The sequence below is a fragment of the Mustela erminea genome, chromosome 6 (assembly GCF_009829155.1).
Source record: "Mustela erminea isolate mMusErm1 chromosome 6, mMusErm1.Pri, whole genome shotgun sequence".
NCBI lineage: Eukaryota > Metazoa > Chordata > Mammalia > Carnivora > Mustelidae > Mustela > Mustela erminea.
Window position 1 is genome coordinate 7207983 of NC_045619.1, and position 24428 is coordinate 7232410.

The 24428-nt window shown below is 58.5% G+C and overlaps 1 protein-coding gene across 7 annotated transcripts in view; it reads right to left on the minus strand.

The window, feature by feature from the left end:
* Nucleotides 1-610: 610 nt before the first annotated feature.
* Nucleotides 611-24428, minus strand: part of ZC3H7B (zinc finger CCCH-type containing 7B) — a 56324-nt gene continuing 32506 nt past the window's right edge. For 4 of the 7 annotated variants that reach the window (XM_032346146.1, XM_032346143.1, XM_032346140.1 and 1 more), the window contains exons 8-23: nucleotides 21097-21139; nucleotides 20367-20560; nucleotides 19437-19758; nucleotides 18431-18519; nucleotides 17539-17701; nucleotides 15994-16155; nucleotides 13771-13976; nucleotides 12632-12732; nucleotides 11137-11318; nucleotides 8926-9011; nucleotides 5317-5450; nucleotides 5017-5122; nucleotides 4762-4870; nucleotides 4161-4294; nucleotides 3864-4027; nucleotides 611-3481 (exon numbers count right to left, since the gene is read on the minus strand). In XM_032346146.1, coding sequence (XP_032202037.1) covers nucleotides 3235-3481; nucleotides 3864-4027; nucleotides 4161-4294; nucleotides 4762-4870; nucleotides 5017-5122; nucleotides 5317-5450; nucleotides 8926-9011; nucleotides 11137-11318; nucleotides 12632-12732; nucleotides 13771-13976; nucleotides 15994-16155; nucleotides 17539-17701; nucleotides 18431-18519; nucleotides 19437-19758; nucleotides 20367-20560; nucleotides 21097-21139 — 2442 coding nt within the window. In that variant the 3' untranslated portion in view covers nucleotides 611-3234. The remainder of the gene's footprint in view (nucleotides 3482-3863; nucleotides 4028-4160; nucleotides 4295-4761; nucleotides 4871-5016; nucleotides 5123-5316; nucleotides 5451-8925; nucleotides 9012-11136; nucleotides 11319-12631; nucleotides 12733-13770; nucleotides 13977-15993; nucleotides 16156-17538; nucleotides 17702-18430; nucleotides 18520-19436; nucleotides 19759-20366; nucleotides 20561-21096; nucleotides 21140-24428) is intronic. The other 3 variants (XM_032346141.1, XM_032346144.1, XM_032346142.1) reach the window with 3 other exon arrangements.

Sequence of the window (24428 nt, forward strand, 5' to 3'; positions counted from 1 at the left end):
TGCAGGAGTTCTGGAAAAGCACCTCTCACCCCAGCAGAGATGGGCTTCCCCTACTCAAGAATCCCCAATCTAATACGCTCTCCCTTTTTAAGGATGAGAAATCTGGGCCCCGACTTGTCCCCGGTGCAGTCAGAATCTTATTCCAAAGCGTGGCGTGGCCCCTTACTTTTCTGGAAAAGCCACACCCAGAAAGGGCACAGAGCCAGCCCTCTGAACTCAAGACGGTGCCCTTGATGGATGCGGGGAGGGGTGGGTACCTTTGACAGCCCTAAGCGGAGGGCTGGGAGTGGGCGGGCTGGAGCAGGGCGAAGGGTGGCTGCTGGGCCCACTTGTACACAGTACAGCTTGTCCCCGCCAGCCGAGGTGCTGCCTGAGCTGGGGTCAGCTGGGCTGCCCTGTTTACACAGGGACACAGACCTTCTGCCCCTCACCCCTTGGAATGTCCGCCTTTAGGCCTGCCCAGCGCGCCAGCTCTGCCCCACAGATACCAAGCAGCCCAGGCCCCCAGGCACAAGGGACAGGCAGGGAGGAACAGGAGCAACACCTGGGCGGGGGGAGGGGGAGAGGTCAAAGTGCACACATTTATTTTCTAGAACAAAGGCTAAAAGAATCAAGTTTCTTTCATTTTATTTTAAGAAGGACAAAAATTGTTATTAAAACATCTACATTATTATCAAGATACTAGACCTTATGAATATTTAATATTAAAGTGTGGTATTCTTAAATTTTTAATACACAGACATTTTAAAAGGACCATTAAATTGATTACTGCCCAGCTGAGAAATGCAGCATCCCTCTTTCCCCTACCCCAAAGGGACACTCACGTTGGGGCACCTGCCCCCCACCCCACCATGTCTGAAGTCTCGTCTGCCCGCTGGCAGTGGGCACAGGCCCCTGATTCAACTCTCTCCAAGCCTCCCAGTCGGGGTCATGACTGAAATAATCACCCTCATCGTTCAAAGTGGACTCCTGTCCCCCCCAACCCCCTGCCTCTTGCTCTCTTCCCAACCCAGGGCAGGGGGGATCCATCTCTGGCCAGGCCAGGGAGCCCTAGATCCCAAGGGCCCCTGGACGGGTAACAGGTGGAAGAAGAAAAATCTGGACTCTAATCCTATTCTTCTGGGCGGGAGACAAACACCAATCATTTCCTTTCCTGGAGCACCACTGCTCTCTCCCAGCGAGGCCAGAATGGTCTGGAAACCGGGCCCAGGCGGGGCCCCTCCCACCCCCGCTGCCAACCCCCCTCCAACCCACGGCTCTAAGTCCCTGCATCTGAAAAACCCCTCTTAATTACACCAGGATGGCTGCATTTTCTGGCCAAATTCTTTATCTTTAGCCCTCATTAGAAGTCATTCCTTGGATACCACACACATATATAATATTATATAGAGCGATATATTTAATACCTGTGTATATATGCATCACGGGGGCGACATATATACACACTAAAAACGAGGCTGGTGACGACAGACTGCAACACCACGGATCAGGGAAAACAAGTGTCATCGACATTCACGGCCACGGCCACGGCCCTCACCTTGGGTGTGGTCTCTCCTTCCCTCCAGTCACGCTGCCTGCACCGGGGTGCGGCCCGCTGGGGGAAGGGCGCAGGGAGAGGAAAGGGTGCATGCCATGGTTACTGGGGAAGGCTGGGCAGTGACGGCTAGAGAAACAGCGTTCTCTGTGCCCGGGTGCCCAGAACCACATCATCGCTCACTATCGATCCTTGCTTGAGGAGAAATGAGGGGCATTCCATTCTGTCTCACCCCCCCCCCACCCCGGACTCCAGCTGTGGTCCCCGGTTCCTTCCGGGGGGGCCCCACTCTTTGTGCCAACCGCGTGGGACAATCTGGAATGTCTTGGGAACCAGGAGAGGCTGGGTCTGCCCATAGGGAGTGGGATGCAGAGGAAGGGGCGCACGCAGACAAGTCAGACGAGACAGATGGGACAGGGCTTAGTGGCTAGGGGCAGGGGTTGGGGGTCGGCTGAGGTCCCAGGCAGCTGGCGGGGCAGGGAATCAGGGAAGGCCAGGACAGACAGGCACAACCGTACGTCCAGGTCTGGGGAGAGGAGAAGAGGGCCATTCTGGGTGCCCAGCTTCGTTTCCCTTCTCTCCGTGCTCCCTGAGCCCCGCACTTGCCCTGCCTTCCGGTTCATCCTGCAGAAGGTGCGACCGTGGGTGCCCAGCCCGTTACCAGTACCCTAAGTGGGCGTGGGAAGTAACCTGCTGCCACACTCCCCACCACCATCCTAAGGAGGGGACAGTCCCTCTGCAGGGTGCTGACATGACCAGCACCCTGAGCCTCCCTTCCTCGGCCCACAGCGGGGCGCTGCCTGGGACCCAATGCCACACTGATTTGGAGACGGTCATGGACCTGCCCAGAGCGTGGAGGGTCCAGCAGACATCTGGTCTTCAACCTTTCGACTACAGTGTGCCTCCAGGCTCTACCCCGTGCCCTGGGCTGGAGAGCCTGGCGGATCACCCCTCCTTCCCGGAGGGTCTTAGTCTCCCTCTCTGCAGTAAGGGCTTTTGGGCGGAGTCATCTCCAAGGACTCTGAGCACCTATAGTCCACATTCCGTGGCCCACAGGAGCAGGGCTGGGCTGGTGGCCTGACTGGAGAAGCTCCAGAGATCATCAAGCCCAGCCCCTCCCACTCTTCTAACCACAGGGGAAACTGAGGCCCCAGAGGGCGAGCGACATGTACTGTGTTCCCAGCTCCATCCTGGGGCTGCATTTTAAAGCTAATTGGGGCCTCCAGCCCTCTGTTGTGTCCTGATCTGCCCTCCCCTCCAGGGGAGGTGAGGATGGGGGGAGGGTGGGGCAGGGAGAAGGACCCTCCCGCTGCAGATTCAAGTGGGGACCCCAGGCTCCCCAGCCCTGAGCTTTGGGCCCCCTTTAGGACCAGACAGAAGTTAAAGCTGTAGGCTGAAGCTGGAGGGGTCAGCCAGGCCCCTCCCTCCCCAACCAGAAGAGCCGGGGGTTGGGGGGTATCTGCCCGGGGTTCCAGCAGGATGAGGACCCTGGGACCGCTTAGGGCTGCAGCACGTGCACCTGGGTATGCACACAGGTGGTGGGGGCAGAGAGGATGGACAGGGCCCCAGGGGGCCGGGGGCTGCCTGAGGAGGGCGGCCCCCCACCCCCAGCCCTAGCCTGCCCTGGCCCTCCTATCAGGCCCTCTGTCCCCACCCCTGCCCCCGACCCTAGGACTTCACCCGAGGGCCCAGAGCTGGCCCTACTCCCCGGTGACAGCGGCGGCCACAGGGGCTTCCGGGGCGGCACCAGCGGGGTTCCCATCCTCTTGCAGCAGGAAGTTGTATTTGCCAAAGTCGTCGTCCCGTGGGCACAGAAGCATATCCTTGCGGGCCTTGGCCAGCTTCTGCTTCAGCACCTCGCGCCGGTCCAGCCACTCGGTGAGCTCCTCCTGCCCGTGAGCGCAGCGGCACTTGTCCCCATCTGGGCAGGCCTTGCCCTTCTGGAGCCTGTGGGCAGCAGGAGGCTCACTGCCCACGCCCCACACCCTTTCCACCACCAGCTGTGGACCCGTGGCTTAACCTCCCCCGAAGACAAGCCTCTCCCTGGGCACCTGAGTCCTGATGAAAGCTGGCCCGTCCCAGCCCCCTCTGGGATCTGCCCCAGGGCTCCTGGCAGGGGTCTGGCAGTTCTGAGCCCACCCCACCCCACCCTGCCCCCACACTCCGCACACCCAGGAGCAGCTGTCCCCTCGAGGGACACCCCCCTCTGTGTGCTGCTATCTCCAGGCCAGGGAGAGCCAGGGCTGGACACAGGCTCATCTCAGGTCTACCCCGCTGCCCGCCAGGTCCCGCCGAGCCCGCCCCATGGCCCCGGCCGCCCAGGGAGCACCTGTCGCAGAGCCGGAACTCCCCCATGGGGAAGCGGTAGGCCCAGCCGCTGGCGTCGCTGTCGGAGGTGAAGACCTTCTCCTTGTGCTTCTCGGACTGGATGTGCTGCTGCCACTGCTTCTTGCTGTTGCTGTTCTTGCCGCAGAGCCAGCAGTGGTAGCCCATCTGGGGGCACAGCTGCCATGGGTGCCCACTCCTTGCTCCCCGGCCCACCTCCCCACCCCCCAGCCCGGGGACGCCGGGCCCGCCCCACGCCCTCCCAGATCAGCCTCAGACCCCGGCCAAAGCAGGCTGTTACCATGATGTCGGCGTAGTCTGTGGGCATCTGGATCTGCTTCTCCCCTTCCCGAGAACTGATCGGGGTCCCTTCCCCTGGCTTCCCTGGGTTGTGTTTCTTCAGCCACATGTCATAGGTCTGCTGCATGTCCAAGACTGGAGGGGAAGAGAGGTGCCCGGTGGGAAGGGAGCCTCCCTCCATTCTGCCCCGATCCCCCACCCCCGGACCCGTGAGCTGGGGGCACCCCAGGCCTTGCTGTTGGGCTGCCCAGTCAGCAAGAGAAGACACAGAGAGGGTACGGCCTGGGGTGGCAAAGGAAGACGGAGCAGGTGCTCCTGGGCCTGCTGAGGAGAGGGTCTGGCACCGCGGGGGCACTGGGCCCGCTCTTGCCCTCACGCTTTTCTTTTTTTTTTTTTTAAAGGTTATTTATTTATTTATTTGACAGACAGAGATCACAAGTAGGCAGAGAGGCAGGCAGAGAGTGAGAGAGAGGAGGAAGCAGGCTCCCCGCTGAGCAGAGAGCCAGATGTGGGGCTCGATCCCAGGACCCCGAGATCATGACCTGAGTCGAAGGCAGAGGCTTTACCCCACTGAGCCACCCCGGCGCCCCTCTTGCCCTCACTCTTGTTCTCCTTCATGAACGTCCACATGTCCCTCTCCTCCGGGCTGTGTGCGAAGGAGCAGTTCCCCACGTACTGGCACTTGCGGCCGTTCTGCGCGTGGATGCAGAGCTGCAGGGTGGGCGTGGGGAGAGCCGGCTGAGTCCTGCCACAGTCTGCACAGCCCCGGGAGGCAGGCAGGCCCTCCTGGGGCGCCTCAGCACCCCCCCAACACCTGAGCTCCCGCCACCACCCTGCTCCCCGCTCCGGGCCCTCACATCGTATTGCTGTGGGAAGTTGCGAATGGAAGGCAGCGGCCTCACGGACACCCATTTCCTCTTGGCCTTCGACATCACCAGAAGGACCCGCCGCTCCTTGGTCCAGCTGCAGGACAGAGGGGGCTTGTGGGGAGGCCCGGGGGACAGCCCCGGCCTCCTCCCTCGGGCAGCTCTGCTGGGCATCCCCCACCTGGCTCCCCGGAGCCCCCTCAGGCCCCGCCCCCGCCCGGCTCCCTGGTGCCCCCCAGCCCCTGCTCCCACCTGGGTCATGGGTGCCCCCGCAGCCCCCGCCCGGCTCACCAGTGCCGGGCCTTGGCACTGCAGTACTTGAGGTCTTTGTCAGGCTCCACCACCTGCCCGTTCCTCCAGCACTGGCCACACACGAACTTCATCTGCAGGTCGAAGGTGCTGGGCCCGTGTGTCCGAGGGGCGCCCTGTGGGGCAAAAGGGCTGGGAGTCATCCAGGCTGACGCCTGGGGTCTGTCCCATAGGTGGCCTCCAGGAGTGCTAGGGCCACCTGGAGCCTTAGAATGAGCCAGCCCATCATCACCACTTTCCAGAGGGAAGTAACCTCCCCACGCGAGGCACGCCCCCGGCCTCAGTGTGGGAGCCAGGCCTGGGACGGGCCCCCTGGTTCCCGCAACCACTCTCTGCCTTGCCAGGCTAGTCCCCGCGGGTCTGCTCTTTGGAGCTGCTCGCATCTCCCTGCGCCTGGCATGTTTCTGCACATGCTGTTCCCTCCGCCCGGAATGCCCTTCCTCCAGACGTCTTCAGGCCGATTTTGGAAACTTTCAAAACCCAGCTCGAGCCCCACCTCCTCTAGGAAGCCTTCCCTGGAGCACTCCTAAGGGGCAGCTGCCCATCCTAGAAGCTCCCACTCTACCTAAACTGCCTCACATTGGTCAGCTCAGCTTGACATGAGGCCCGGGCCCGGGGGACAGCAGGGCCCGGGCGGGAAGCCGCTCACACAGGAGCCTGCCTTGGGGGGTGGCACAGACTTCCGGGCAGCCCTGGACCCCCTCAGGCCCCACCATGTTCACTGTCCATCTTCTTCTCTAGCCTTGCCTTGGCAGGCAGGACGGCCTAGTCTTCTGCACCCCTGGGATGGGGTGGGGGGGGTGAAATGCGGGAAAAATGCCCAAGCAGGCTTGTCTTCTGCCCCCTTCAACCCCTCACGCAGCTATGTTGGCTAACCTACTGCCTTTCCTGTGACCTAGAGCACCCCTCTCCTCCCTGGAGCTGCAGATGGGGGGTCACGCCTCCAGGCAGCGCTCTCCGCCACAGGCTGGAAGAGGACACATGTCCCCCACCATGGGAGCCCCCTGTGTGCCTGGCACTCCCTAGTTCAGGGCCTGTCTTTGAGCAGGAAGGGGTTCTGTCTACGTGTGTTCACTGACCCCTGGCCTGGTGCTGGAGACGACTTGCAGCCCGGCTCGGCCCCAGGATGACCTCCATGTCACCTTGGTGATAAGGAAAAAGGAGACCTTCGTAACTGGGGCACACACTGGGCTAGGAGTGGGCAAGAGGTTCTCCACACCACTCCAGATTTCCAGGTGTTCCACTGGATTCTCACAGAAGCCTGAGGGGACCCATTTCACAGATGAGCTAAGTGGGGGACGGCTCTCATGGGCAGCCTTGCCAGTTCACTGAACTTCCCTTTTCACAACCCTACAGCCTCAGCAGCTCCTGGCGGCAGCCCTGGTCGGGGTGGAGGGTAGGTGGGGTCATTCCCATGTGACTGGATAAAAGCAGAGGCTCTGCGAGGTTGCTAAGCCACTCCCGGGTAAGTGGCCTGAGGACAGGAACCTGGTGAGAGGCAGGTGCTTGTGCCCCTCTGTGGGACAGCACAGCTGCGGAGCCGTGGGCACGGGGCCCGAGCAGCTTCTACCCGGGCTCACAGGCCTCGCAGGGCTGCCGGCCCGGCCCTCAGATGGCAAGCAAGCAAGATGCCGCATGCCCTAGTCATGGCCAAGCCTGGCGCAGAAGCCCTGCTCCAGAGCCAGGCCCAAGGGGGGTATCTTGGGTGGGCTCGGTGGGGCCCCTGGCAGCAAGAGGGGGTGGAAACCTGTCGGGACACCTGGGGACCCTGGCGGCAGCCGTGAGGAGGAAAAAGGGGTGAGAGGTAGTGAGGGGTCAGTCCTCGAAGAGAACACTGGAGGTCCAAGCCAAGCCCCTCACTGCTTTTCAGCCGGGATCCTGGCCAGGAACAAAACCCAAACCACATGGCAGGGAGGGGGAAGGGAGAAGAGCACAGGAAGGGACAGAGGAGGGAGAGAAAGAAAAAGGAGCAAAAAGACAGGCTGGGGGGGGGGGGTAGATGTTCCCAGGGGACCAGGCAGTCCTGGGGGCCAGCCTGCCCTGCTCCCTGGTTCACTCCCACCCCCATGCTGGCCTCAGTGGGGGCCAGGGGGCCAGCCTCCTCCCAAAGCGACCAGTGGGTGGGCCTGGCCTGGGGAAGGGGTTGTCTCTCATGTGCGGATGGCACGGAGGTCTCGCCTCACACTATCTCTTGGGCCCGAGACCACCCGTCCTGTCCCCGCTGTAATCCAGGGCTATAATGGTCCCCACCTCTTGGGGACGATAAGAGGATTAGGGAGCGCACAGGGCCCAGTGCAGTGCAGGGTCTCGGCAAGCTGCAGCCTGGTCAGCATCTGTGACCCTCACGCCCACCCAGAGACACACCAGGCAGGGATATGATCCCCATTTTATGGGTGAGACATCCTCAGGGGAAGTGGGGATGGGGTCGGGTGGTAGGGGAACAGAGCGACGTCAGAAAACCAGGCATTTACACCACTGAGTGTGCCCCCAGGTTAGTCTCTAGCATGCTCTGAGACTCAGTTTCCCCATCTGCAAATGCCACAGTGCCGCAGCTCACTTCTTCAGGAGCAGCCCTGGACAGGGACGGATGGGAGGTGATACGACCCGTGGGAAGGAAAACCAGGATATTGACACGGGTGTCAGGGACCCTCCCTAGAAGACGCTTGTGCATTACAAAGGGGGAAAACATAACTTCACAGTAGAGAAACTTCTACAGGGCAGGTGCGTCTAACCAAATAATCACCAGTAAAGGGACACACCCTCCTGAGGACAGAGCTGAGAACGTAACACCAGCTCTGGGATTTGAGGAACCATCAGACAATCCCAAACGAGTGAGCCTTGTATAAGACAGCTGCTCTTCAAAACCATCAATGCCATGCAGGACAAGAAAGGCCGGGGGACTGCTCTAGATTAAAGGAAACGAGATGGGGGCGCCTGGGTGGCTTAGTTGGTTAAGCATGTGCCTTCGGCTCGGGTCATGATCTCAGGGTCCTGGGATCGAGTCCCCAGTCGGGGTCCCTTCTCCTTCTCCCTCTGCCCCTCCTCCCTGCTTGTGCACTCTCTGTCCCTCTAACTTTCTCAAATAAATAAGTAAAATCTTCAAAAAGAGAGAGAGAGAAAGAGATTAGACAGACACAACTAGTGAATGCAGTGTCACTTGGGATTTCGGGATGATTCACAAAATCTAACTAAGGGGACACCATAATCTGAAAAATTATCCCAATCTTAGTTCTGTGATGCCATTGTCCTGTGGTTATTATGTAAGACTGTGGCCTTACAGACACCAAAGTATTTAGGGGTGATACAGCATCACGACTATAACTCATCTTCAGAAGAAGATATGTATATAATTGTACACAAATGTTTATGTGTGGGTGTACACACACACAAACACACACACACGTAGGGTGAAGCAAGTGTAGAATGTGGTAAAATGGGTTACTATCTGGGGAACCTAGAAACGGGTACACAGGAATTCTTTGTACCATTCTGGTAATTTTCTGGGTACGTCTGAAAGGAGGCTCCATTACAGGGATGGAGAGTGGCCCCCGAAGACCAGATCCCATCCCCAGCGCCAACCCAGGGCCTCACCAAGCCACTGCTGGCCTTCCCGGCGTGGGCTTCCATCTGCTGCCAGTACTTCTTGGATTCCTGGACGATATCTTCGTGGGTCATGCCTGTGGAGGGCGGGACCAGACACAGGCGTCCATGAAAGAGCTCAGCGAGGAGAGAGGCAGGGGTTCGGCAGGGCCCAGGCCCAAGGAGCCCCACTCCCCAGCCAGGCCCCGCCATGGAGAGACACACGGAGCAGGGAACACACTCATCTGGGCCTGTCTGTTCAGTTGGGAATGGAGGACCTGCTCCAAGCCCTCACAGGGAGCAGGAGAATCCATGCAGCCAAGAGTGGGGAGATGCAGGAGAAAGGTGTTGGGCCTGCGGCAGGGTAGGGGGACGCCCCTGCCCTCATGCCAGGGTCTCCCCAGCGGCTCAGCCCCCCTCCCTCAGCAGGGTCTCAGGCCTGACTGCTGCTTGGCAGCCCCGAGCCCACTGTTTTCAGGGCTCCATGCCTGGCCCAGCCTGGCTCACTAGCTCGATGAGGGGCCACTGCTCTTTGCTTAAGGTCAGCAGAGGGCCAGACACCCGAACCTGGTGGCCCAGACCTTCCTAGTCCAACTGCTGACGGTGGAACCCAGCCTCTGAGGCACAGCTTGGAGCCTCTCCCGTCTCCTCCAGGCCCTTTCTCAGACTGATTTCCTTTTGACCTTGTCCTATGGATACTGCTCCATGGTGACCGCTGGTCACTGGAGACTTACTCTGGGCCAGGCACCGTACCTGATACCCATTTTCTTGCTGAGGATTCCCAAATACAGCCCAGACCTCACCTCACCTGTGACTTCCAAACTTCCCCAGCCAGCTGCCTGCTCCACATTTCCACTTGACGTCCAAGAGGCAGCTCAAACTCCCTTCGTCCCACACTGAGCCTGATGGGATGCGCCCCCCCCCAAAACCTGGTCCTCCTACAGCCTCCCCTTCTGAGAACAGACCAACCCCATCCTTCCAGTTACTCTGCTCAGAAACCGTGCGGTGACCTGGATGCCATCCTTTGTCTCCTATTTCATATCTGCTCCATCGACAGCAACTGCTGGCTCCACCATCATCAACATATCCCTAGCATGGGCTCACACCGTCCACCGCCGCCACTGTCGCCCTGGCCTGGGCCACACCTTCCCTGCTCCCCCACTGTTCGCCCTCACCCCTCTATTCTCCACCCAGGAGCCAGAGCGACTTTTAAAAAATATTGATCCATCATATACCTCCACCCCCCGCCCAATCCCTCCAGACCTTGCATATTCAGAACAATCCCGACTCTATGCACGACCTAGAGACTGCTACACCCTTGGGTCCCTACCAACCTCTTCCCGCCAGGCACTAAGCAGCTCCGCTCTCCCGGGCAGTGTTTCTGTACCAAGCTGGCTCCTGCCTCAAGGCCTCCAGCCTTGCTCTTCCCTCTGCCCGGCGTGCCCGCCCTGCCCTTCCTCGCTCCAACAGCACCTCCCCAGGAGGCCCTCCCTGACCGTCTTATCCCGAATGCCCCAGCCTGAGTCCCTCCCCAGCCCTTTGCTTTGCTTTACTTTCCTCTCAGCCCTGAGCACGTCTGAAATTACATAAGCCTGTTTCATCAACTCGAAGAGGACATCAATTGTCAGATGCACTGTTATTTTATGTTACATCCAAAACAGTGCTGCTAAATTGCATTACAGCACACAGTGGGGGAAACCTGTGTCCTAGAACAGATGGAACGTGGGATTTATACTACTGGTTACATGGCCTGCCTTGCCCTTACTTATAGATCGCAGATGTTCCCGGAGAGCAAGGACCTGAGCTGGAGGCAGACCCTTAACCGCTGAGCCGCCCAGGCGCCACAAGGTGGAGGGTACGATCACCAGGTCACAGGGGTCGACAAATGGAGACTCAGTGAGGGGAAGTGACCCACTGGTGACCAACCGGGCAGCGGGGCTCTGCCTCCTCTCCCTTTCTACGTGTGTTCCCCCGGCAGTGCTCGGTCCAGGGAAAAACCCAAGATCTTTCTGGAGTGGGAGGGTCCCTGAGAGCAGAGCCTTTGTGTCCTTTGTGATCTCCCTGATGTCTGGGGGGTAGGGGGGACAGCTCCTGCAGAGCCCCCCCCCAGTAACTGCCCCTTGTGACCTCCCTCTGCCACCTGCCCAGGGCTGGCCCATCTACCCTCGGGCCAATTCTGCGCCTCTCCCCTACCCCCTGGCCGCCCCTGCCCAGCCCCCTCACCTGAGTACTGCTGCAGCAGCCAGACTTTGAGCTCGATGAAGCTGTGGGCGAAGTGGCAGCTGTCTTCCCGCAGGCAGCCGTAGCGCACCTCGTGGCGGCACACGTCAAACTGGAAATGCTCCTGGAACTGGCGGATCTTGGAGTACTTGAGGGAGGTGGAGCGGACGATGTGCACCAGGCACCTGGCAGGCAGAGGGCAGGGGGGAGAGGCACGATGAAGGCTGGAGCCCCCTCCCCTCTCCCTCGAGTCCCTCAGGTACAGCGCAAGCCTAAGGGGAGGGGCTTCCTGCCCTATTAAAAGGCTTCCAAAATAGGACAGCACAGTAGGCAAGAGGTGGGGGTCCTACACTCAGGCCGTCCTGGCGGTGTGTTCCTTTCCTGGCCTCAATCCAGGGCCAGCTCCAAGGTTGCACTGCCAGTGGGAGGCCACAGATCCCACCTGCCAGGAGGCTGGGAGAAGGGAGTGCCGGCGGGGGGCGGATCAGATGGGGGGAGGGAAGACAAGCAGGTTCCCAGCCTGATGCCCCAGAACCAGAGAAGCAGGATTCCAGCACCTCCTCTGGGACAGCATTTTATTTTATTTTATTTGTTGTTGTTCTTTAGTTTGTATTTCATAATCATAGAGGTAACTCTGCAGGTTGCGATCTTGGGGTCGTGGGCCAGAGCCCCGCGTGGGGCTCCCGCCTAGCGTGGGGTTCCCGCGCAGCATGGACTCTGCTTGAGACTCTCTTTCCCTCTGCCTTTACCATTCCCACTCATGTTTTCTCTCTCTCTCAAATCAATCAATCAATCTTAAAACACACACACACACACACAAAACCATAATTCTGCAATCCAGCCAGATTCGGAGGGGAGTAAGGAAAATACAGAACCCACAGAACCACAGCGAGAACACAAAGATGATGGGGTATTTTGAGCCTCTGGGGGCAAGGGGTGCTCTCCTGAGCTACAGAAGGAATAGTCTGGTGGTTAAGATAAAACACAAGTCAAATATATTAGAATTGTGGGACAGGATTTTAACGATGCTCACGGCAACTCTAGAAGATCGGCTTTATCATCAACTTCCCAGACAGGGAAACCAAGGGCCACAGGACATGAAACAGGCATTGACCAGGCTGGGAGAGGACCCAGGTTTGTCTGACTCAGGGCCCAGGGCTCTAATCATCCATGTGGGGGGAGCCAAGGGGAGTCAGAGGGAGCAAAGGTGGGTGCCGGGCCTGACCCAGACCCTCTTACTCATTGTGTGCCGCCAATGTCATGGGAGTGGAGGGCACCGGATGGGAGTCAGAGAAGTGGCCTCTCACGTGCCTACTGAGTGAGCCACTTCCAAGCCCCATCAGTACAACAGAGACTGTAAGATGCTGGCTCTGAGCCCTAAATTCTGCACCTCGCCTTGGCACCCTAGATCCACCCATCAGTTGCTCCCCAGGGATCTGAACCACCCCAGCTCTCCATGGGCCCCTGCTCCTAGGCCCAGGCTGTGGGTCCCACTCACTTGTTGTTGTAGAAGCTGTGCTTGGCAGCCAGGTTGGAGCAGACCGACGGGGAGTCCTTGGTGCCTTTGCTGATGATCCGGGGCTTACTGTCAAAGCAGATCTGCCCAGGGAGGAGAGGGGCTGGGACCCAGCAAAGCCACCCTGGGAGGGGCAGACTGGGTCCCTGCTAGCCCTGCTCTAAGTCAGGGGAGTGAGAAAGGGCACCTCAGGCTCTGTGGCTCCCACCTCTCTGACTCTGGCCCCTGGATAGCCTGGGCTGTGTCTCTGGGGTCCCACCACTCCAGATGCCTGGGGCAGGGTGCAACTCTAGGTCTCTGGGCCTGAGTTTCCTCAGCTGGAAACTGGGGTGACCGTGCCTGCTGTCCCACAGGTCCACTGGGAAGCTCAGAAAGGACACAACAGAACTGCAAATGCTTTGGAAAGTACATGCAGCTGCTGGCTGGGAGCTCTGAAGGGAGCGGCCAGTCCACCTGCTCTGAGAGTTGCGGGGGGAAGGGCTGGCTGTGCACTGGGTCAAGGTTGGGCTGAGCGGCACCAACCCTGCCAGCAACCTGGATCCAGACCTCTGGCTCCACATGGAGAGGGATCTGACCCTGACACTGCCCTCAACATGCTCCGATCAGGCAGGGAAGCCGGGGGCCGGCAGGGTCTGCTGTGGCAGCTCTGGGGAAGGAATTTATGACAACTGCTGGGATCAGAGCTGAGCCTCAGAGCGTCCAAGATATGGGAACACAGGGAGGGCACTCCCGGGAGAGGGGACAGCCTGGATATAGGCAGGCAAGTGGGCAGGGAGACGTGCTGGGCACCGGAGCCCGCACAGCTGGACAAGGAGATGTGGGGAGGGCAAGTACGTACAGCACCTGGTGCCCACCATGGCCTCTGATGGCCATTTGGAAAGAGCGGGCAGGACTCTCTTTCTTTTCTTGAGCGAGACAGGGTCCTATGGGCCTTTCTGGCAGTCCAAGCACCTACTGATTCTCAAGTCAGGCCTCCCAAACGGCCAGGTGTCAGGACTGACATCTGATAACAGGGCACTCCAGGGAGCCCCTCTCCAGTGCCATCTACGCCATTGACTGTGGGGTGGCAGGCAAGTGGGACAGCACAGTAGGCAAGAGGTGGGGGTCCTCACAGCGGGTACCTCACAGAGGAAAGTGAAGATGCCCTGGTGCTCCTTAAGGAGCTTGGCGATGGTGAGGCTGCCGCGCTTGACGCCCCCCAGCGGGTCAAAGAGAAGGTCACGGTTGAGGGTGCCCTTCCGCTCCTCTGTCCACACGTCGATCTCCTCCTGATGGTAGGCGAAGGTGCAGTTATCCCCGTACTTACAGTCCTGCTTGTTAATCATGTCTGCAAAGAGGCAACAGGACACACGTTCTGCCAGGCGGGACGGTAGCCCGCAGAGCCCCCAGGACCTCTGCTGCAGCAGGCGGGACTCAGGCTCATCCCCACCGTGGCGGGTGGGCGGGGGGGGGGCTGCTGCTTGGGACTCAGGTGGGGACAAGTCACAGAGCCAGGGAAAGCCCTTCCCGGGCCAGGTCCCTCCTCCGCTCTACACCCATGCTGAGGGCAGTGCCTGCCTTTTCCATCCACCAAGGATGCGGTCATTGCACTCTACCACCCCACAAAGCTGCCTTCTGGGGGTCGGGCAGGATGAGAGGTAGGATGAAGGGCTTTGCAGATGAACACAGCCTCGAAATAAACACACGGGGTTTTACTCTCATTATGCACCAGGAAAATACCACTGGTTAAGGGCCTGGGCCTTGGAATCTGGCAGACTTGGGCTGGGAGTCCCTGTTATTCCTCAGCTGTCTGTCCCATAAACAGAGACCATTGGGTTGTTGTGCAGATTAAGTGAAATAATAAAGCCCCTGGGGACCAAGGGCGCCTGGCTGGCTCAATCGGTAGAGCATGTAACTCTTGATCTCGGGGCCGGGAGTCCAAACCCCACGCTGGGTGTGGAACCTATTTTAAAACAAAAAGCATGGGGCGCCTGGGTGTCTCAGGCATTAAGCATCTGCCTTCAGCTCAGGTCATGATTCCAGGGTCCTGGGTTCAAGCCCCAAGTCAGACTCTCTACTCGGCAGGAAGCCTGCTTCTCCTTCTCCTTCTCCCACTCCCCCTGCCTGTGTTCCCTTTCTGGCTGTCTCTCTGTCAAATAAATCTTAAAATAAAATAATAAATAAATAAATAAATAAATAAATAAATAAATAAATAAATACCAAAAAAAAAAAAAAAAAAACACAGAGAACAAAAAACAAAAAAACCCCCCTGGAAACCAGGGAGTTGGGAGGGCAGCAGACTCACAACCTGGAGCTCTGCCATCTCCTGGTGGCAGAAATGGTTTTTCTTTCTCTCCCCTGCTCACACTCTAAGTCTGCCCTGCCTCACCCTTCTGCCAGGCTGCTGGCACACAAGGACAAGGGAGCCAGTGGACAGATGGTCACCACTGGCTGCTCTGTGCCCGAACCAGCTCTGCACCGGGCGGGGAACCCTATATGGAAAGGCTTCCCAAGATCTGGGTGCTGCTTGATCAAATTCAAGATCAAGATCAAGTGTGCAAAGGAGTCCGGGTTCTGGGTGGTTACAGGCAGGGAACTTGTAAGCCTCAGAGAGTATGGACTTCATCTACACTGGCCAGGGGAGGGCTGATTGAGGCCTTCAAGCCCAGAAGCGACATGTCCTTAAGATCCTGCTGGGAGGACAGGTCGCTGGTCCAGAGAGCCTAGGGCTACTGCCTCCGGCTGGGTTGAGGGACAAAGGCGGAGCCTCCTGAAGCCTCAGCTTCCCAGCCCTGAGTTGTGAGGATGCGTGATGGTGGGTACAGAAGGGCGACACTAGAAGTGCCCAGCAATGTCGTGACTACTTGTAGAGAGCCATGAAGACTGCTCCAAGATGCTTGCTTGGGAAATCGAAGTCAGCAAGCAAGGTACCTGAGAAATGTCCATTAAATACCGGCCATGTCGCTGTGAGCCAGAAGTGGGGACAATGGCAACACAGTAACATTTAAAAGCTAATATTTATCAACCTGTTTACTCTACTATGTACCAGTCCTATGTGCTTTACGTGGCTTCTCCCCACATCCTTCCCACAGTCCTTCGGGACCCTGCAGCTGTGACAGCAACCACTCTCCATGGACTGCCTGGCCCTCACGCTCAGTAGGGGCTTTCGCTGGAATGGAACATCTCTAATGTTCCCCCCAGTCTGTGGAGCTGTCAAGACAGGGCCTAGATGCTCATTCTGCTGTGGGATGACTCCTCGATGAATGTCTTCCTCCGCTCACTGGTGAGGAAGGGCAGAGCCAAGGCTGAGTGTGAGAGGAGCTAGGCCCTGGCCGCACTGCCGGCCCCCGCCGCAGCGCACCCACCTTTGCACAGGTAGTAGGAGCCCACAAAGCTGGTCTTGGTGGGCCGGGGCCGGATCCGCTTCCAGGTCTGGTCCTCGGAGCTCCGGAGCCGGCCAAGCAGGATGTCCCGCTTACACTTGTGTTCAAGGCCCTCGCGGTAGGTGTAGTCGCCCGCCTTGGGCCCTGCGGGGACACGTGGACAGAGACAGATTTCAGTGGAGGGCTGAAGGGTGACAGCTGATGGTCTCAAGCAGTGGGACTTGGACCCTTGCCTAAAAACCTCCCTCTGTCAGCTGGGCCTCCTTTCCTTGCCAGGTGCTCCCTAGAGACAGGGGGCCCTCCAAGGACCCCTTTCTAGAACCCACCCCCCCCTTTCATCACCACTCAGACTCTCCAGGATTTCTCTAGAAGGAATGAGGAAGACAGCACCTGGCAGAGAGCAGGCCCGTCCCTTTCTCATCCTGCCTGGAAGGGCACTGCTCGAATTCACGCTCCCAGCTCTGCTTCGGTCAAGTCTCTGACCCAGGGCCTCCTCCCCACTGACAATGGGGAAATAGCCCTGCGGGGACGCCATGCGACCTGGCTGTGCCAGCACCAGCTGCGCAGTCCACAGGGCGTGAGAGGCCGCGGGTGTGTGGACTGGGGAGGCAGCCTGAGGTCCGTGTGAGGAAAGACTTTATCATGGGCGCAGCCATCCAGCAAGATGGCGCCCTGCTCCCCGCCCCTGCAGGTCCATGGGCGTTTTGCTGGGAGGACTCTCAGGGGTGACATGCATGTGGCCAGGGGTGAAGGGGAAGATCCTGCAGTGTGTGGACAACAACTGGACAGCCTCTGAGGTCCTGTCAACTCATACCCCTCAGATGGAGAATCCTAGACTGCTAAGACTTTTAAACTTGGCCTCCCAAAATAATATTGCACTAAAACGTCCGTGATTCTGGCAAATGAGTCTCAGACTAGAATTCTAAGATTCCAGGTGTGCTGAAAACTGTCTCCCAGCATTGGGCATCTACTGTGAATGGCTTCTGTCACCTCCCTTGGATCTGGGAGCTGGGAATCTAGGAACTACATTTCCCAGACTCCTTTGCCTCCAGGGTTCCAGGCCGGGTTTGTATCCACCCAGAGAGATGCTCTTGTGGGAGAAGTGGATGGTGAAGCGGAGGTGGCACGAGGTGTGGGCTAACATGTTCCTGCCGCAGCCAGCTGGACACCACCCCATGGCCGTGCAGCAGCCTCTGGGCTGTGGGAGGCTGCGATGCAGCAGCCCCTGACTCCCATGAGAGAGCGGCACAACTCAGCTCTGGTCCTGGGCTTGTGAAGGAGCAGCCCAGAGGCTGGGGAGACTCCTAGCTTCTGTTCCTCTAGCCTTTGTGGCAATTTTGAAAGCCCCAGAACCCCATGTTCTACACCTCCCCCAACTCCCCACCTGCTCAAAATACACAGAGGGGCTCCTGTTTTTCCACATTTTCCTCTGACTGGTACACTAGGGCTCTGTCACCCCAGGAGGCTATTCCGGATTCCCAGTATCTCTGGGCGGAGGGGTAGAGGAATATGAAGGAGTCACATTACCTGTTTTGGGGTAGCAGAGCTGGCAGGCCTGCTTGAACTCATGGGTGGCAGCCAAGGGGTTCTTGATGAGCAAGGCGGTGTTGGGCATGGAGGGCTCGGGCTGTGACAGGAGGAGGTTGGCCGTCTTGGGCACCGGACCCTGGCTGGAGCCACTGAAGCCAGCCTGGGCACCAGAGGTTGGGGGGCTCTATGACCCCCCCATCCTACCCAAGAGCAGAACTGTAGCCCAGGACCCACCCCTTTCTCCTACCCTACTGGCTAGGGAATTCTTTAAATAAGGAAATTCCTTATAACGTGATCCAAGAATCTGTAACATTGGGATTGAACTCGCCTTGAGGGGGTGCGTGGGTGACACTAATCTTGGCCCAGAACCTTCCCTTGAGCAAAAGCAGAGAAACAGGAATGGCCCTAATCGGGTGCTACGCACATCCGCTCCCCACTCCCAGCCTCTACTTCCCAAGCCCCCAGGGCATCAGCAGATGGCGAAAAAGGCAAGACCCAGAGAGGTTAGGTTACTTCCCCAGGGCCACACAGCTAGTGTCTAGGCTGAGGCCAGAGTGCAGAAGGCAGGCTGCCTGCTAGGGCTCTCCTAAACAGAATGGGATGAGTCCCGAGAACAGGGATGTTACTAACCCTGGAGAAGTAACTTAAGCCCTGAGCCTCAATGTCCTCTTCTGTCAGACAAGGTTTGGGCCGTGCCCTCAGCTCGCCCTCCCAGCATGTAGCTCAGTTTGGAAGGGCTAGGCAGAGGCCATTCTGAGGGTGCCTCCTTGGGGGGTGCAGGACCCCATCCCATGCGGAAGGCTCACCTCCACTCTGGAGCCCACACCCACTTCCCTTCCACCCGAGAGGGCACAGGGTACCTGGTCATAGATCTGCGCCAAGCACTCACCGAGGGGGCTGGTTTCTGAGTACCACTTGGGGGACGATGGTCCTGTGAGTTGGTTTCCTCTGGGCAAGAAGACACAGGGGTCACCCGTCCTGCCCCGAAGGGATGAGAAGTTTTCTGAGGACTTTCTCGTAGGCATTTCTAACTTGTTGAAACCACCCGGGCCACACAGCCTCTACTGTTTGTGCTGATCTCCTGACCCTACCCTCAAGACCACTGCCCAGGGGCAGAGCAGTGTCCCAGCCTGAGCACGAGCAGCCTGTCTTACACCTGCCGCGGCCCCCACTGCCCCCGGAAGAAAGCCCAAGCTCTCAGTGTGGCTCAAAGGTCCTCTGACACCAGCTTCAGCTCTTCAAGGTCCCCAATCCACCCCCCCCCCTTGCTGAGGACCCTCCTCATCGCCCAGTCCCTCGGTCATGCAAGCCTGTGTCACCTGCTCCCCCGGACAGCAAGGACTTTCTCCTTTAAGATCTCCCTTAGCCATCAGTGACTTCAGGAAGTCTCCCTTTGGCTCCTGTGGCCTCCTGAGTCCCCCTGAGCCACGAGTGGCCTGGGCCAGGTCCTGCGAGGGCCCTAACAGCTCTGCTTCCTCTCTGGGCCCCTGGCACCCCGCTCAGAGTGGTGCTGAAGGAGCTTGTGGCCTGGCAGCCCTTCCCCTAGCCTCAGGATCATCCCTGTGAGATCCTACCAACCCGGTGACCCCAGGGCCCCAGAAGGCTGGCCAGAGAGCACTATACTGCAAGTTCAGAGTCCTGGCCTAGCCCAGCTCCACAGTATGGTCTTGAACAAGACACCCAGCCCCTCTGGCCTCAGCCCCACACTGGGCTGAACACTGCAGGAGACAAGGCAACTCAGAGGCGGTGGCCCTGAACCATGATGGCGACAGAGGGCCTGGACCTCGGCTGAACTGAGTGGTGATCCCAGCTCCGCCCCCCAAGAGATTGGAGATGCCGTGGTACTTTGAAAACTGCCAAGGGGGTGGGGGTGCCCGTGCCCACTCAGGCCTTACCCACAAAGGAGTTGGGCTTGTCCAGGGCACCACGGGTCGAGCCAAAGCTGTCGAGGGCATCCAAACGCGTATCCGAGTACGGCAGCAGGTCGAGGGAGTCCAGTGCCGAGCCTGGGGGGTCAAGGGCGTCCAGCACAGAGGCAGCCAGCTTCTTGGAGGGGTCCATGACGAGGCCAAAGGAGGCCGGGGGCAGGGGGCTGGAGACGGGGATGGAGCCGCCCACTACAGGGGGCAGCAGTGGGGTCCCACCGGGGAACACGGGTATCAGCTGCGGCAACTCGCTGGGCACACCGCTGCCAGGCAGGCCACCCTGGACCAAGGACTGTGAGGTGAGGAACAAAAGGAGGGGTTGCAGTCAAATGCTCTACCACTGAGCTATACCCCCCAAAAGGAGGGGTTGGAGGAGAACTTGACCACCCGGGGCTGGGCAGAGGCAGGCTCCCCAGGCCCCAGGCAGGCAAGCCAACCCTCTGTGCCTCAGCCCCCACCCATCCCACGAGTGGAGCCAGGGATATTCATGGTCCCTCTGGTTGTGCAGTCTTTTTTTTTTTTTTTTTTTTAAGATTTTATTTATTCACTTGAGAGAGAGAGAGCACAAGCAGGGGGAGAGGCAGAGGGAGAGGGAAAAGCAAACTCCCCGCTGAGCTGGGAGCCTGACTCGGGGCTCAATCCCAGGACCTGGAGATCATGACCTGAGCTGAGGGCAGATGCTTAACCATCTGAGCCCCCCAGGCGCCCCATGGTTATGCATTCTATAGAGCTTCATGTTTATATTCCAAGCAGGTCCCTTCCCCTCCTCAGGCCTCAGTTTCTCCAACTGTGACATGGAGATGGGACCCCCCCCCCGCTTGTGGGACAGGAGGATGAATATGCTGGGGTCCGGGCTGGGGGAGGGGCTCCGGGGAGCAGAAGGGCGGCGACTCAGCTCACCAGTGAGTCCAGGAGTGTGTCCAGCTCCGGCCCAAAGACATCCCCGTCAGAAAAGTCGTCCAGGCTCTCAGTGCCAGGGAGGGCCCTGCTGCTGCTGTCCAGGGGGGCCAGCAGGTCCAGAACATGAGGGAACAGGGGCATCGTGGGGGTAGAGGGGAGGGGGGCCGGGGAGCCTCGCAGGTCCACGTAGCAGTCTGTGGATGGGAGGGGGGACCAGTAGCCATGGGGGCTCCTGCTTGGCGGTGGGGGGAGGTGCTCTGGGGCCCTAGGGTCCTCACACAGCACCTTCCCTCCTTTCCGAGCTCCAGTCAGGAGCCCTGCCTGCGCTGGCCTGACTCGGGAGCCAGAGGCTCAGTCACCAGAAGGAAGGCCACCACAGACCAGGACAGGGTCCTTCGATCCTGTGTTCTCTCTCGAAAGGACCTGGCTCAGGGCCTGACTATCCTACCTGAGGAGAAGCGACGCCTTCTCTAAGGGACACTTATCACTCTTCCTGGAAGCCAGTGAGGAAGAGAAGGGGACTCCCAGTTGGGGGAGGGGCTGGCCTGGGGCGCTGCCCTCCGGTGTGGCCGACCCCCACCCTCTCCTCCCTGAGAGGGAGTGTGGTTTCCTAGACCCGCTATTTCCTTTCATGCTTCAGGGGGTCGCTAGGGCAGAGAGCCCTCAGTTGAGGGCTGAGCCCTCCCTGAGGACCCGTCCCTGCCCTGTGCCCTCAGATCAGGGACACTACCTGTTTCGATGTCATCTATGGAGCCCAATCCATTGGAAGTTCCCTGTGGAGAGAAAGGACACAGAAGGTCAGGCAGGCCACGGTGCCTGCCCCTCCCCCACCCTGTGGCTGTTGCTGGAATGAAACCCAGGGCCGGATGGGCAGGAGCCAGGAGGCAGAGGGAGCGGGGTTAGACAAGCCTCAAGGCTTGTCCCTTTGCTTAGAGGGGTACCCTGAGAGGAAAGAGCTATAACCTCTGAGCCTCAGTTTCCTTGCCCATCACAGGATAGGGTCCATACCCTGGGGACGGTGGTTGGTTTTTACCCAGCTGTGCCCTGCATGGATAGCCTGCAGCTCAAAGACAAAGGTGCCAAACCCGGAATCACCAGTGTCCCCTGCCCCAATCACGGCCCCAGGCTGAAGGAGTCCAGGTAGGATCCCACTGCCCCCCGTGCACCTGCTGTTGGAGGGAAAGCTGGGCTGCAGCTTGCTCTGGGGCCTGGCCAAGTTCCAAACCCTCCCTGGGCCTGCTCCCTTACCCGCAGATTAAGGATGGTACAGTCATCCACCTTCTAGAACTGTTATGAGTTTGAAATCACTTGACATTTGCATAGAACTTAGGAAGTGCTTTCTGCCTGTCAAGATGTTGGCCTGGATGGACCCGCGTGCTGCATCTCCCCTGCCTCGTGTCCCCCTCTGGCTGTGGCCTGAGTCATTCCTCAATCCTGGCACATCCTCCCCTTCTCTGAGTCCTGCACAGTCCCGCTGCAGTCCTCCTTCCCTGGCAGGCCCCCAGGTGACCCCATGTCCTCTGCGTGCCCTCCGAGGGCAGAAGGAGGACTGGAATCTCCCTGATCGCCATCCTGTCCCATGGACCCGCAGCGGTGCTGACAGCAGCAGGATGCGGGTTCCTGCCACCTGTCAGGCCAGGCCAGCGCCTCACTGCCCAGTGAGCTCAACCCTTGGTCCAGGCGCCCTGCAGTGTTGTCCTCCCCCAACCCCCCAAGTGCAAGGAGATGTCAGTCCAGGAGCCTGGGGAAGCTGCCACTCCCGGGTCAGAGAGGGGCTTGTCTGACTTGGGACTTGGGAGTCGGCCCCGACCCCAGACCCAGCCCTGTGCACTCCCGACCCCCACCTGCACAGAACACTCCTCACACCATGTAGCCTGGCCCTGGCTTGGCAAAGATGAGCAGTTCAGTGTCTCTGGTGTGTTTGCTGCCATGCCGGGTCAGAGCTGCTGCTCTCATGTGAGGCCGGAAGGAGAGGCCAGATGAATGATGCTAGGGAAAGCCATGCATCTCCCTGCCCAGGGTGTCTAGGGCTCCCCGGGGCCCTGTCCACCACCCAGCTCTAGACTATCTTGCTAGGCTCATCTGTCCCTGCCTTTCCCTGCTAGGGATACCCACATAGCAGGTAACCGGCTGCTGGCTCCCCTGCCTGCCTTCAGGTCGTCTACACAAGCACCCCGGGAACTGAGCACAATCATCTCTGTTTCACAGAGAGGAACCCAAAGCTCTAAGACAAATCATTTCTTTTAGGTTGTGCCACCAGTTTGCAGAGACCTGACCTGTCTGCCTCCAAAGGGGTGCCAAGCGGAGGCACAGGACGGAGGATCCTACCGTCCTGCTCTCCAAGGAGCCTGTCGCACAGCCCGGCAGAAATGCACACACACACACTGCCTGGTGCGTGAGTAGGAGGTGAGGCCGGAGAGAGATGTCGGAACTCGACTGCTGGGGAGCCTGAATGCCAGGCAAGAGGATCGGAGTTGATTACTTTTAAACAGACACTTTTATTAATAGCCACGGAGGGTCCCTATACTAGGGAGAGACCTAGAGGCTGGTCTGTCAGAGTTCATCTTGAGGGTACAGGAAGAGGAGGCTAGCCCTAGTGTCATGCGGCTTTAACCAGGACAGTTGCTGTGGGAAGGGAAAGAAGCAGGAACATCCCATCACATACCCAACCAGGGTTACCCCAGCACAATCCTATAAGGCGCTGTTAAAACACTATCAGCAGAAAACAAAAGGGAGCCCCCATTTCTTCAGCTCCAGGAATAAGGCAGGACCCCTTGATAGCTAGGAACTCTGAATAAGATCATCCTGAAATGACTTCCTGCCTCCCTATCACCTCTGGCGAGAGGAAAGAGGAGCCCTGCATCCCAGCCTCTAGCTACTATGGCCTCCTGGCTATTGTCCCACACACTGGGCACATGCCTGCCTCAGGGCCTTTGCACTCACCATTCCTCCTGCCTCCTCCCCCAGACCTCCTCAAGGCACATCCCTCATCTGCAGGTCTTTGCCCCAGTGTCTCCTTCTCATTGAGGCCTTCCTTGCTCACTGTTTAAAACTGCAACCCCTCCCAACTGCCCCATTATTCCCCAGCCAACCATCTCCACAGCACTGATCACTTTTTGTTTATTGTCTCCTCCAGTTGCGCTGTAAGTTCTATGAAGGTGAGGCTCCTTGGCTATTTCTCCCTCTGTTGCCTATCCAGTGCCTCGATCAACTCTATGCTGGGCACATAGGAGCCGTCAATAAATCTCTTCTGAATTAATGAACAGAATCAATACTCTTCCCCTCCAATGCCTTCCCAACACTCCTGTGGTGAAGACTCAGCTCCTCCCCAGGGGCAAGGTGGTCTGGCTTCTATCTACTGTTCTAGCCCCACTAGGGCCTTGCCTCCCTTCCACTTGGTCCCTCCTACTCTCTTAGCTCCTCCTAGCCGCAGGGCCTTTGCACCTCCCTTTGCATCTCTCCCCTGTCTGAAATGCAGCTTCACCAGCACACTGCGCCCCTGCCTACTCCTCAACCTTTAGGTCTCATTTGAAAGATCACTGATGCCCAATCTAAATCAGGCTATTCCAGTGGCCCGTGGCTACCCAAGCTTTGCCTTTACAGCTCTTGTGATGGTTTGTAACCAGAAATTATCACACTAGTATCCATTTACCCTGGACTTGAGTGCTTTGAAGGCAGGAACCACGAATGTTTTGCTTACTATGTCTAGCCCTAGGCTCAGTGGACTCACACAAATCATCTAACTCGTTGAGCCTTGGTTTCTTCTTTGTAATAGGGGTAAGTAGTACCCTTTCAAGGCATTGTGAAATTATTTAAAATTCTTCAGTCACTCATTCACTGCTATGGTCTGAATATTTGCCAGATGTTCAACATACATCAAATTCGTATGTTGAAATCCTACCCCCTAAGGGGAGAGTATTAAGAGTGGGGCCTTTGGGAGGTGATTAGGTCATGAGGGTAAAGCACCCTTGAATGGGATTAGTGCCCTTACAAAAGAGACCCCAGGGAGCTCCCTCACCGCTTTCTCAATGTGAGGTTATAGCTAGAAGGTGCCATCTGTGA